This window comes from Sceloporus undulatus, chromosome 2, assembly GCF_019175285.1.
Source record: "Sceloporus undulatus isolate JIND9_A2432 ecotype Alabama chromosome 2, SceUnd_v1.1, whole genome shotgun sequence".
NCBI lineage: Eukaryota > Metazoa > Chordata > Lepidosauria > Squamata > Phrynosomatidae > Sceloporus > Sceloporus undulatus.
The window spans coordinates 214,790,414-214,804,175 of NC_056523.1; the positions used below are offsets into that span (position 1 = coordinate 214,790,414).

At 39.3% G+C, this 13,762-nt stretch overlaps 1 protein-coding gene across 1 annotated transcript in view; it reads right to left on the reverse strand.

Annotated features, from left to right (window-relative positions):
* PDE6B (phosphodiesterase 6B) overlaps positions 1-13,762 on the reverse strand; it is a 21,578-nt gene that overhangs the window by 5,048 nt on the left and 2,768 nt on the right. Inside the window, exons 2-12 of the mRNA XM_042447684.1 lie at positions 11,872-12,024; positions 10,449-10,538; positions 8,149-8,289; positions 6,683-6,757; positions 6,535-6,599; positions 4,117-4,183; positions 3,731-3,778; positions 3,334-3,483; positions 2,227-2,370; positions 1,892-1,957; positions 213-359 (exon numbers count right to left, since the gene is read on the reverse strand). Of these exons, the coding sequence (XP_042303618.1) occupies positions 213-359; positions 1,892-1,957; positions 2,227-2,370; positions 3,334-3,483; positions 3,731-3,778; positions 4,117-4,183; positions 6,535-6,599; positions 6,683-6,757; positions 8,149-8,289; positions 10,449-10,538; positions 11,872-12,024 (1,146 nt within the window). The remainder of the gene's footprint in view (positions 1-212; positions 360-1,891; positions 1,958-2,226; positions 2,371-3,333; positions 3,484-3,730; positions 3,779-4,116; positions 4,184-6,534; positions 6,600-6,682; positions 6,758-8,148; positions 8,290-10,448; positions 10,539-11,871; positions 12,025-13,762) is intronic.

Below are 13,762 nucleotides of genomic sequence, written 5' to 3' on the forward strand. Positions count from 1 at the left end.
GCTAAAGAGCCAACAAATTTCACATATCTCAACTGGTTCCTTACTCATCCTCTAGAAACAAGCACATGCTTCTGAACTTGGAAAAGTTAAGATATTTTTATGTTCTTAGAAATGGGTAAATACAAAGATATGGAGGGCTCACCGTTAGAGGGATGTGCTTCCCAATATTCATGATGATAGGAATTAGCCTACGGAGTAAAGTTCTCACTTACCTCCTGTGGAATTTGGAATTTTTTCACCACTCCAAGTTCATAGTACATTTGAATGCCACATTTCACCAGGTCTAATTCAGTCCATTCCAAATCAGAAAAGTGGAAGTGATAGATTTCATATTCTTCAGGATCTGGAAGCTGTGATTTCTGCAGGAAAATAATTACATTAGCATGTCCATATGGTAAAAGTATCTCTGCTGAAGCAACAAGCCTGCCTCGAGGAGCTCACAACCTGTGGCTGCAATGCTATTTATTTTAATGTGCCCATACAGTCATTCATTTTATTCACATGTAATGCTAAACTATGGTTTAGTGTTATGTGCATGAGCTGCAACAAGTCTTAGATTTGGTCATTCCCGCATATCGCTTCTCTCGTGTAGCCAAGTGAAGGACTTTGCAGGCATTTAGTTTCCTTTTCTCTTAACCTTTGTTTTCCATTATGTGCAAATTAGGGGGCTGTTATTTCATAACAAATTCTTGTTGGTTAAACATGACACCTTCATAATCCATTTGTTTGATGGTGGCTTATTTAGAAACTGAACAGATTTTTTATAAAGCCCAATAGGCACCCAAAATTAAGGGATTTTCTGGTATTCACGGGAAGTCCTGGAACCAAATTCCAACAGATACCAAGGGCCCATTATAGTTGAAAATGTTTTCCCCCACCTAGGTGAGATTATAGATATTGTTTATAAACTTTTGATTATTTTTGTGAAAAATTTACCGAACTACTTTAAAAATCTGACTGTGTATGCACAAAATACAATACATTTGTATTAAACAGAATACTTTTGCACCCACACACACCCTGTATTGTTGCTTTTGGTGAACAAAACTGCTGGTCTTTTCATTCCCAGGCAGAGGCAAAACAAACAAACCTCCCCCAAACCTCCCAAAACCTCACAGCAGTTATTAGAGAAGACTGAGATGTGACATGATAGCCACCTTTAAATATCTGAAGTAATACCATGTAGAAGATGGAACCAGCTTGTTGTTCCAAGACTGGAACACAAACTAAACGTTTCAAATTAGAAGAAAAGAGATTCCACCTAAACATTGGGAAGAATGACTTCATTCTAAGAAATGTCTGACAGTGGAATAGTCTGTCTCAGAGGGTGGTGGCCTCTCCTTCCTTGAAGGTTTTTAAACTGAAGTTGGTTGGCCATCTCTCAGGAATGCTTTGTTATAAATTTGTTCTTGGCAGGGGGTTAGACTAAGTGGATCTTGAGATCTCTTCCAGCTCATAGAATCATAGAGTTGGAAGAGACCGCAAGTGCCATCCAGTCCAACCCCATTCTGCCATGCAGGAAATCTAAATCAAAGCATCCTAGACAGATGGCCATCAAGCCTCTGTTTAAAGACCTCCAAGGAAGGAGACTCCACTACACTCCAAGGGACTGTGTTCCACTGTTGGACAGCCCTTACTGTCAGGAAGTTCCTCCTAATGTTGAGGCGGAATCTCTTTTCCTGGAGCTTGCATCCAGGTCCTAGTCTCTGCAGCAGCAGAAAACAAGCTTGCTCCCTCCTCAATATGACATCCCTTCAAGCTCTATGAGACTATGGCAATGTTCTTCAGTAGGGTGACTGGAAATGTTGAGATGCACTGCCTCATAGAGGATCAGGAAATGTACACATATTATTTATATCTCTAGTCCATGAAAAGCCTTATGGAGACTCACCAGAATTTCTGCCAACTCTTCCTCATCACAGTCAGCCACCTCTTTTCCAAACTTTTCCCATGTAGGCTGTGGAGACAAACACAGTTACAATCTCTATTGCTGGATTCAGATGAAGCAAGGCAGAAAATCAAAAGGGCAGTGGACTCCCAGCCAGTATTATAATAAACATTTTTTTTAAAAAAAAATCTATTCTTTAATGGTACTCTAAAATGTTTCACTAGCAATAGCCAGTTGTTGAAAGCTTTCTAATCTATTACAGATGAAATGGTGCAATTCTATCAACCAAGAAGAAGGAAAGGAGAAAGGAACATGAGGGAAGACTTTAAAGGTCATACCAGGATTGCTTGAATTTCATTCTTGTCACATCTTACATGGTAGAGCACCATATCCTGTGCAATGTCTTTTCGATATTCCAGTTTATTCATCTTATCGTAAGTATCAGTATTGAGTACAGACCATCCAAGAAACTGTGTTAGAGACTCGGGAAATAAAACAGAGGTTGTTGGTATAGCTAAATAACACTTGACCCTTTTTTCTTCTTTTCCAAATCAACAGTATCAATAATCTTGAACAGTCATGATGATGTGCATGTATGCTTGTTTCTTTATTATTTTCAGGGCTTACATTCCACCTTTCCACTTCATAAGGAATCTAGATGGCTATCCTCATGGATAAAGAACAGAGAATAGCAACGTCATAGTTTAAAAACACCTTCCTTCAGAAATTAGCAAAGATTATTTGAATATGATTGTAGAGAACAAGGCAGCAGAAAAGGCAAAAGATGAGAAAAGGGAAGGAAGAATAAGGGACTGAGCAAAAGACAATGAAGACTATTAAATGAACTCAGTACTGTAATAGAGAATGTCAGTTTGATAATGAATAATGTTACAAAGGAATAATGCAATCCGTTTACAGGTAAGAAGTATAAAAGAAGGAATAGGGCTACATGTCCTCTTTTACAGAGGAGAATCTTCTATTTGAAAGGCCACCAAACAGCAGGCTTCTTTTTGAAAGTGTTCTCTGTTGGAATGGATGTGTCTAGTCCAAATTTGACTATTATTTATATTTTGTCCTATATTACAAAATCTCTGGACAGCTTATAGTTTAGACAATCTAAAATTTAACCATAATTTAAAATTCTGACAATTACTAAGCAACTGAAAATTAAACCTATGTACAGATCTAGATGAAATAATTAAGCTCTTAGCCTTTAATGTAAAGCTAGATCTCAGCTTGGCACTGAAAAGAGGCCGCCATCAATGGCAAAGAAGTTGCATTTTTGCTTACCACAAAGAGACCCAAAAATGCTGTTGAACTGGTTGGGTTATTCTTTGCACTAGTAGTGAGCATGCTCTCAGAATATTCCAGAATTACATGAGCATTTAGCTATCAACTGTATTTTAGAAAACACTTATGATCTCTGCTTCATTCAAGAGGCCTACCTCCATTAATATTTCATCCTGCTCATCAAAAGGTTTCCCGTCTTTCCTGTTGTAAAATGTAGCGACACCGACAATTTCTTCTTTTTTGTTGACTATTGGCATGGATAGAACATTTTTGATGACCCAACCTGATTCATCAACAGGACCTTCCTTTAAAAAGCAGCGCATGGTCATGAAAGAACAAATTGCATATTCTTTCAATAGAAATAGCTATACTATATTTACATGTTGTAAATCTGTAATTAAACAGGATATTGTATGGATGATGCTGTATTTACACTACAGCTTAGGCTATTGTCTGCAATATGGATTTAAATATATCTGAGTTAATTTTCTCTTCCCAGGAGATGCAAATGGAGGAACCTCATAAACAGTTGTAATCATATTATTACAGTACCTGAAAGATAAACATTTCATCTGAAGCGGCATTCATAATGTTGCAAATCTGGAAAATTGTAAAGACGTTTTGTTTACATGCACAGGTTATTTTCAGTGTTTTCCTAATTAAATCTAACTTAGAATTATTTCATAATGTAATTGAAGCATTGTGGTTGTTTGTCTTGAACACATTTGAAAAACATCTCCTTTAAACAACATAGCACCCTTATTTATGCCATATTAGAAAGTGCTTTTGAAATTTTCCAAAGGTACTTTGCCATGTGCCATGGGGAGACTCCTGTCTGAGAAAAACAAGTCTAGAACTCTTAAGGCATGTGCGAAATATATCACATGTTTCTTCGTTGTCTTGATGGGTTATGAAAATATGCAAGCATAAATACTCACAAAGCCAGTTTCTGCTACGTATGTCGGGAGTCCGCTGGCCAGTGCCCAGTGTTCTGGTTTAGGATTACTAAATGGAAAGGAAAAATGCATTAAAACTATGACCAAACTAGGTTTGCCAACTGAGGAAGCATTTAAATTAGTCATGAAATTGTTAAATACTTAACATTTGGTTATTTTTGAATATGTAAAAAATAAGTAATGGCTAATTTGAGCAATGAGCAAAAAGAAGAGGTGACTTTCTAAATGGTTGTATTTGCAGCAGTAATTTTACAAATGTCTTTTGGCAAGGTGAAACTGGTATGATCTAACATGGCACAAAAAATGAACCTTTCATACATCTATACACACACACACACACACACACACACATATATATATATATAGAGAGAGAGAGAAAGAGAGAGAGAGAGAGGTGGGCAACTATTAGAATTATTGGCTCCTTTCTAATCTTGAAAAAATAATTTTTTGCTTCAAATTATTCCAACTTCTTTGCTCTCAAATTCCTCCAGGGATGGGGGGGGAACAATTTCACTGTTGTTGTTGTTGTTGTTGTTGTTGTTGTTAGATTTATTTATATAACACTTTCCCCCCAAAATTGGGATACAAAGCATCTTACAAATTAAGAATCAATACAGTTAAAAACATACAAAAGTGTGTTTGTCTGCTGTGCTTTAGGCCCAGGGTTGTAGAATTGAAGTCAACTTTTTGGTCACTTCCCTCTTTTAAAAAAAAGTCTTTCCTAGACCTAAAATAACCCAAGGGAGACAAACATATGGCAATGTTGGACCTGAATGACATAGAGGAATGTCTGGAAGGCATTTGGAAGCAAGATTTTTTTTAAAAAATTTTAAAAAAATTGAGGCGTCTGACAGTCACAAAGCATCCCTAGGATTTGCATATGGCTTATGGACCACACTTTCACTAGCCACATTTTGAACAGTTTGAATTCTGAGAATGGTAGTTTTAATTCTGCTGAATTATACAGCTGAAGTGTGGGGATGTAAAACATAAGAACAAAGGACCAACACCTATATGAAATACCAAATTAAGATATTTTACACTGTATCTTTATAACTCAAATCTCAGCCTATGTCATATCCTTTTTTTATGGTGGTGGTAGTGGTGATGAAGTTGACACTTCTATACATTTCTGTTGTTGTTGTTGTTGTTGTGTGGCTTTAGGTCATTTCTAACATATGCTGACCCTAAGGCTTTCATGGGGTTTTCTTGACAAGATTTATTCATAGGGGATTTTGCCTTTGCTCTCCCATTTCCATATCTTACATCTGGAATCAGTGTAACTAAAAAAAATTCTGTATTGGAAATATCATCAAAGACTTTGATTTAAAAACTCTGCTTCTTCTATATTTGAGAGCTATCCTAATGTAGATGACAATGAGAAACATGAATCCTGGCTAGGCTGACATGATGTCAAGACCTGGTTGAACTGGCTCTGTGTAACTGATACATTTGCAAGCGAAGTTAACTTCCAATTGATTCATTCTGTTGACTGACACAGAAGCCTTTGAAATGAACATATATATGGGAACGCTTCCATTCATGGGAACACATCAGAGGAAGTAGACTTACATTTACAGAATCTTATGCTGCTAACTTCTTTCTTTCTCTCAGTTAGACACAAAGGTGCCACAAGATCCCTTTGCATATGGATCCAGACTAACATGAGTATGTTTCTAAAGGCTTCCCTTCACTTTATATGCAGTATAGCTACTTCTAAATGCAGAGAGTGGTACATTTTCAATACAGTTTTCTTTTCCTATTGCTACAAAAAAGTGTGTGCTATATTTATTGCATTTATTGTATGTTTTTAATTGTATTGTTATTTTAAATTGTAGGCTGCTTTGAGTACCAATTTTTTGGGGGGAAGCAGGTTACAACTAAATATAAATAAATAAATTGTTGTTGTTGTCATTGTTGTGGTGATGATGATGATTGTATTATCATTCAAGTGCATGTTCATTATGGATCAGATTTAAAGAATTCCTGCTGTAGCCCAAATATGAATGTTTAAAAGTAGAAAGACAGCTTGCTTACTCCCAAAATTGAGTGGTGCTTGCTCTGTTTGCACTAAGTATTCTGGTTTCCTCCAAAGAGTGGAAAGCATCATTTATGGTTGTATCTCCCCAGCAAACACACTTTCATCCATGCAACAACTTTGTGAGATAAATAAGGCAGAGAGAGTAAATGACTGGCCCAAGGTTGCCCATGAGCTTCATGGCTGAACAGAGATAGTAACTTAGCCAAGTACTCAAAGCACTATGCCACACACTAGTAGTACTTTCTAAGGAAAATGCCTTTGTACATTAGATTGGGGTGGGGGGGGGGGGGTTGTGACTTCACTATAGCCAGTTTCCATAGATAAAAATATTACCCATTAGATTATTTGACTCTACTTACGGGATAACTTTAATGTCTTCCTTTCCATGTAAGATGTAATCAATAACTTTATAAAATGCAATCTCCTATAAAAAGAACAGAAACAGAACATTAGTATCAAATAAGTAATTAGGGAAACTGGGTATTTCTTATCTGTCTTATGACTTACTCTGCCATCTGGGGTTCGAGGTCCTGAATAAGGTGGAACTTCACCCATTAGAACTGGCCACAAGTCAAAAAACTCCTGGAAAGGCAAGCAGATTTAATGACATGAATCAGCTGAGTTTAGCAGGCTGAGAATCTTGTGAAATGGAACTCCAGTGTAATGTACCCCATTATTGGAATGATAACAGAAAAAGTGACATAGTGGCAACAGAGAGAACATTGCTCAAGGGAAGAGAACACATTTTGCATGCAGAGAGTCGTAGGCCCAAAACAGACAGGCCAAAAAACATGGTCTGTGGCTGTGCCAGCACTATTTGCACCAGGGCCTAGCAACTGCATGCACCTAGCCTTGATTTGGGCTGCTGCTGCAGTTTTCAACCAGGCCAGCAAAAAGAGCGGTATTTTACCACTCCCTTTTGGTCTGGTTCTTTGGAGAAGGTGCAGGCCCAGCACGGTTTCCCTCCACATTCTGGGCGTGTGTCATCTAAACACTATTCCCTGAACGCGGCCGGAAACCACATTTTTCAGCCTGTCTATTTCAGGCCATAGTTTCACTTGCAAGTGCCTCCAGTTATAAGGAACTTGGCTAATTAGATTGGCAAAGGAAGACATGGTGATCCTGGGAAAATGCTGCCAGTCAGAACCTATTTGGAGGAAAGATGGGATTAAAACAAACAAAAAAAGCATTTATTTAATAACTATAAAATCAGGAACAAACAAATCACATGATTTTTTATTGATGTCAGCAATTAAGTTTGGGAATTGAGATTTATGATTTAAGATACATTGATGCACAGTGCTTTGTGCTTGAATAAACAACAGGAAATCATTAGGTAGCTCTTGTGTATGCATATTTTTCTGTATCACAGTTCTGTAATTCCAATTTATACTCTGGCATCAGTCTGCCTAGTTGTAAGATTTTCAGGGGAGGACTCTTTCACCATCTCTTCTCATGTTTGGACACAGGATATGAGAAGAACCTTCTTGATGCCTGCTCCAAGGCTGTGGAACTCTCTGCATTGGAAGACCAGTCTGTCACCACCACCCAGCTCTTCTTCCACTACTAGCAGGTAAAGTCCTTTCTTAAAAACTTGAACAACCATTTGGTGGCTATGTGGGAAGATCTTTTAATGAGATGTGAGTGATGCATTGTTTTTAAATTGTTCTTGCTTTAAATTATTTTATATTGGTAATCTAATTAATTGTGTTTCAACTTTTTTACTATAAATTTTTTATTCATCCACCATGTTTTAACTCGCATGTGATTTTCTTCAGGTCCCACTTGGGAGAAAGGCAGATATAAGTTAAATGAATGAATGAATGAATAAATGAATAACTACCTCATCCTTGTGTATCAGACTTTCTGAGCCTTGGACTGAACCTGGAGGCTTTTGCTTGAAAAACATTTGCTTTTACTACTTTTCCTTTGTGATCACTGAATGCCTTAATGTATTTAGGAACTCATCTTACCTTTTGTTTGCTCATATCCAGAAGGCCCACAGAATACCTGTCACAGTTCAAATATGCTCTTACGGTGTAAAATGCTTTGTGGAATTGTCTCTCAATGTCAGTCAATTCCTCAAATACCTTATTCGCTGACCATAGCAAAACCTGCAGGACGGAAAACCAAAATACAAGTTGCCCGGGAATCCTATTAGACTCAGGAGCATCGGTTCTGATTCCCATCTGTTGGTACAAGGAGTGGGGATGGAGGAATAATATTGCCAGCTTTTGACTTGAAAAAACATGGTGCAAGAGCAAAGCAAATGGAGCTGGCAGTGATGCACAAGGTACGTAAGAGACAATACAGAACTTGGTGTTCCTCTAATGAAAATGAATGCATCTGTTCAGTGGAATAATAACAGAATATGGTAATAATAATAATAATAGTTGTTGTTGTTGTTGTTGTTATTTCTACCCCACCTCTCCAATAAGATCGAGGCGGCTTACAACAATAAAATCCGTACAATGGTAGGGCACGATGGACCAACAGAAAGGAAGAGATTAGAGTAGAAGACGGTGGCACCACTCTATAGATGAAGCCTTGTGCAATCTGGGAGATTTTGGGTGGAGTGTGGCCAGCTCTGGCATCTACTGATTCTTCAGATACTGGTACTGATATCTTAACAGAACATAGTACTGTGATGTAGATATGCAAGAGAGCTTGACAGAGACAGAGACACAATTCTCCCTATCTTGAGTGGATTTTGAATTAAATGTGTGAGACGAGAGATGAAACAGTCTTCCATCTGTCCAGTGATCACAAGAGGTTCCACACACAATGGATAACTTTCCTCCCATTCATGCAGGCAAACACCGCCCAACTCCTTCTGTGTGAATTTGTGATTATCACTGGGGGAAGGTGTGACAATGGTGTTAGCCAGTGGGTGCCCACCATTGCTCCTTGTCCATTGGTTCTTGCTCAGTGTGATCCTGCTGAAAATCTGAATCACATGTCATGACAAAAACACTGCATCTGGTCTATGAGCAGTGAAAGTGCTTTCAAACTACTCGGGGCATCACTAAATGGGTGCAGGGTGTGTGGATCGCACCACCTGACACCCTAAGAGAGAGATAACACCTCTGCTCCCCAAACATCTGCTTTTTGGTAGAAACGGGCTGTGGTGTTCGCCTGCATCCCTTTAAAATGCTGGAGCTCTGTGGAAAAGATGTTGTGACTGGGACGAGGTTCAGGGAGAAAGAAGAGGCCTCAGGTTTTTACATTTTTAAAAAATGGAAAAAATAAATTTAAAATTTTAATTTTAAAAAATTTAAAATTGTTTTTAAAAAAACACATCTTATCTAATTTGCACTTTCACCACATGCCACTATGTGCATTTAAATACATGTAGGCTGTATGTATTGTATTGTAATTTAAAGGTATAATTTTAATTTTGCTAATTGTTTATGCCACAATTATTAACATTATATTCAGTGATATACGGGAATCACGATGAATAAATAAATGTAGTACAAAAAACATTGCTAAGGCTTCTGTATGATGTGGTATGGGAGGAGGTCAATGAAGGGGTGACTTAAGTTATTCACTTGTCACATCTGTCTTCATTCTAATTTTGAAAGACTACTATCAAAAGTAACTAACTAGCTATCTAATTAGATTTTAGCACTGAACACAAGTAAGGTTGCCATTTGTCCTGGAAAACCCCTGATTGAAGGAACTAAAAAAAAATCCCAGCCTGCTGGGCCAGCTGAAGCAGTAGATCCTGGATTTCTCCTTCATCACAGGCTGATGGGTAGATTAAAATGTGGCCGTGGTGATGAAGCAGGAAACTGTGCAAGAAGACTGGCACTGGTGGGAGCCTCTTCCTACCCTGCAGGCTCCAGTTGCTACTGCCCAGGTCTAGGATTGCCACTTTATTCTTCCCTTCCCTTTTCCCCATCAGGCCCAGAAGGTGGGAAAGGAAAGGAGGCAAGCAGAGATGGCCTTTTGTTGTGTGGTGTGGTGACTGTGTTGGTGGCTTGAGCCTAGATCTAGGTGGCACAGTGGAACATCTTTGGGGCTTCTTGGAAGGCTCTCTCTCTTCGCACCAGCTTTTTTTTGGGGGGGGGGAATTCTTAGTTTGGTACTGTTATTGATGTTGAAGTACAATGGTACAAAAAGTGCAATGACTAATGTGTTCAATTTGCATAATCAGAATGTAAATTAATAATATGCAAAATAGATGCCTGGATATGAGGCATGTATGACAACTCTAAACATAAGCAAAAACAAAAAGAAGATAATTTGTTTTCAGAAACTGTTTTCTCACCTGACCTCTTCGAGTTTCACAACTGTGAAGGTAGCTCAGATGATAAATTTTCAGATTCAAAGCAGCAAAACTCAGGTACTTCAGAAAAAGCTGGGAACATAAGAAAGTTCTGTTCAGTTCAACAATGTCTGCAGTGTAGCCCTATGTAAGAGACAGAGTACAGTCGACCCTCCACATTTCTGGTTTTGACTTTTGTGGATTTGATTAATATGTTCTCTCTAGGAATCTCTAGGTCCTCCAGTAGAACTACCAGAATTTGACCATAGAGTCATGCTGCAAGACCCAGAGAGTCTTAGGCGGGGTACAAACCGCCGCTTTGCGGCGCTTCCCCGCCGCCGCCATTTGCTCCGTGCGGGAGCCGCAGCAGCCAAACCGCGCGACTCCCGCGCGGAGCAAAAAGAGAAGCTCCATTTCGGAGCTTCTTCTTGCGGCGCCTCTATGATGTCGCGAGGCGCCTGGCGCGGACTCGCGACGTCATAGGCGCCACGACACGTCTGGACGCTAAAGATGGCGGCGCCCATGTAGAAGGTGCGCCGCCATCTTGTACGTATAGGATACGTACTAGGGTTAGGGGGGTGCGGAAGCACCGCCCCTTCCTAACCCTAGTACGTATCCTATACGTACTATATGGCGGTGTGTATCCCGCCTTAGAGATAACACTTCTCTAGGCATTTTTAGGTGCACCAGCACGATTCTATGTCAACTTCTGCTGGAAATTGACTAAAGAGTTGTTCTGGAGGACCTAGAGATTTCTAGAGAAGTATTCTCTCAGGTAAAAAATAAAGTGTTTTTTTTAATTTATTTGCATTCCCCCCCCCCCATTTCATGGGGCTCCTCTGCCCCTAACCACAGCTAATGTGGAAAGCTCACTGTATTTACATTGGGGTCCAGTGGTGGCTGGTGCTCCTCTGTCAGTGGGATGCTGAATCCATTCCAGGTTTTGACTACCTTCCCATTTAAGAGTTTATTAGACAAGGGAAATTGGAAGTATAATCCAATGACAATCCGAACGCAATCATGAGGTTTAATGTTATTCCGTGATAGACTACCACACACAATTTTGAGCAATGGGAAGTCAGTCCAAACGCAAACATGGGGTTTCACGTTATTGTGTGAGAGGTGATCTCACACAATTTGGGGCAATGGCAAGTTATTTTCAGGGAATGGGAAGTCAGTTCGAAAGCAATTCGAATTCACATAAATTTGCTGAACTAGCAAATTCACATGAATGCGTTCTGGCCCCACTTTCTTTTCATTCAAAATTAAGAGAAATTCCTCCTGTGTGATAAACTCCTTAGAGCAACTTGGGAACCTCTTTTCCAGCCTGGGTGAAATCCTGGCATGGATTCATCATCCCATTGACATAGGAGCCGCTGGCCATCATTGCAGAGGTCCATCTTCAAGGAATTCTACCCATACTTACATTTTCATCTGCACTGCTGAAAAATGAACCTCCATTCTTATTCACAGCCATGATCACACCAACCACATCTTTGCCGTTCATGATTGGGGTAGCAAGTATGTTTCTTGTAGTGTAGCCAGTGAGTTCATCAACAAAGCTGCTAAAATGGTGACACTGGTATAAAAAGAGACACATTCAGATTTCACTGAAATACAGTGAACCGGATCACCTTGTTGAAGAGATAGATAGTCCAACCTTTTTCTTTCTCCCCTAAACACAGAGTCTATAAATAATAGAGAAACTGCTTTACCTGGTACCACTTTTACATATACACCAACTGTCCCAATTTGGCAAGGAGAATCCAAATCAATCCCCTGTCATTCCACTTTTTCAGCTGCTTTAAAAATGTCAGCATTCTTTCCACTTTCCCCCTTTTGGTCCTCAGTGCACTTCAGTTGCTGCTAACTGAGCACAAAACGCAAAAGTATTTTACACTCAATTAACTCAAGAGGAGGAGAGGAGGGTGTGCAATCTTGCCATTCCCAGTAGGCTTAGGCAAAAGCAAACTATTGCAACTTCTCCTAACTTGTGTTTTCTTCCACATTTATAACATTTGCCACCGTGACTACATTCTAATGTTGCTTGGCCACACCTGTCCTGGTTTCCATCTGTAAAATATTGGAGGGTATGCTTTTTAAAACACTGTTATGAATCATACTGTACCAGTGCTTCATTTTTTTCTGAAGAGGCAAAGTGGTTCTTCATAAGGGGAAACAGAATGCAAGATGCACCCAACTGCTACTAGAGAAATGGGAGGTCAGGCAAGTTTCTGTCCAAGTTCTGAGTACAGAGAAAAAGTGAACTGAACTGGCAAGGTGTGATACTGGCTGGCAGAATAGATAAATTATTCCTGTCGAGAAGCAATGGCTGGGATTCTAGGTTAGTTGTGTCGTTGTTGTGTGTCAAGCTGTTTCTTACTTATGGTGACTTTAAGCTTTTCTTGGCAAGATTTGTTCAGAGGGAGCTTGTCTTTGCCTTCCTCTGAGGCTCAGAGAGTGTGACTTGCCCAAGGTCACCCAGTGGGTTTCCACGACTGAGTAGAGATTCTGATCCTGATCTCCATAGTGCAACACTCAAACCACACTACACCATGATGGCTCTCACATAGTCAGTTATACAGCCTTTATATGCAGTGGAAACTTTCACTGTGAAGGCTGACTTTGACCCCAAGAGAGCAATTATAGCCACTTTCAAATGTAAAAGACTATACGGTGCTGGCTGAAGTCATTTGTGTAAGTTCAAATGTAGGAAACGCTTGGTTTCTGAAGCTTTGTTTTGAATCTATCAATTGTATTATGGTGGTTTTTTTCAAAATCTTTGAATTTTGTATCTCTGCTTCTAAATTTACTCAGCCTGCTTGCAACGCTGCATTGTGCCTCTGTTAATTTATTTATTGGTCACATTATCATCCTATCTTTCCTTCTGTAACCTCTAGGTGCCATGCACCTTTTAGCCTGTGCAACTTGTTTTAACACTGTTGTAAGTCCCCTTGAGATCTCTGGATGTGGGATAGGGTATAAATATTTTAATAATGTAAATAATAATAAATACCTGGCATTCCTAATCCCAACTTCATCCTCACAAATACCCTGTGAAGTAGGTCAGGCTGAGAAAGGGAATTACTGGCCCAAGGTCACTCAGAGTGTTTGAAGGTACAGTGGAGAGCAGAAACTGGATCTCCCAAGTCCCAGTCCAATTTTTAGCCACTATAGCACACTGCCTCTCTTCTGCCATGAATGTTATACTCCTGGGCCTAGCACTGTTTTCCTGTGTACTTTTGCCTATTCCTCTGAAATATCTTATCTATCTATCTATCTATCTATCTATCTATCTATCTATCTATCTATCTATC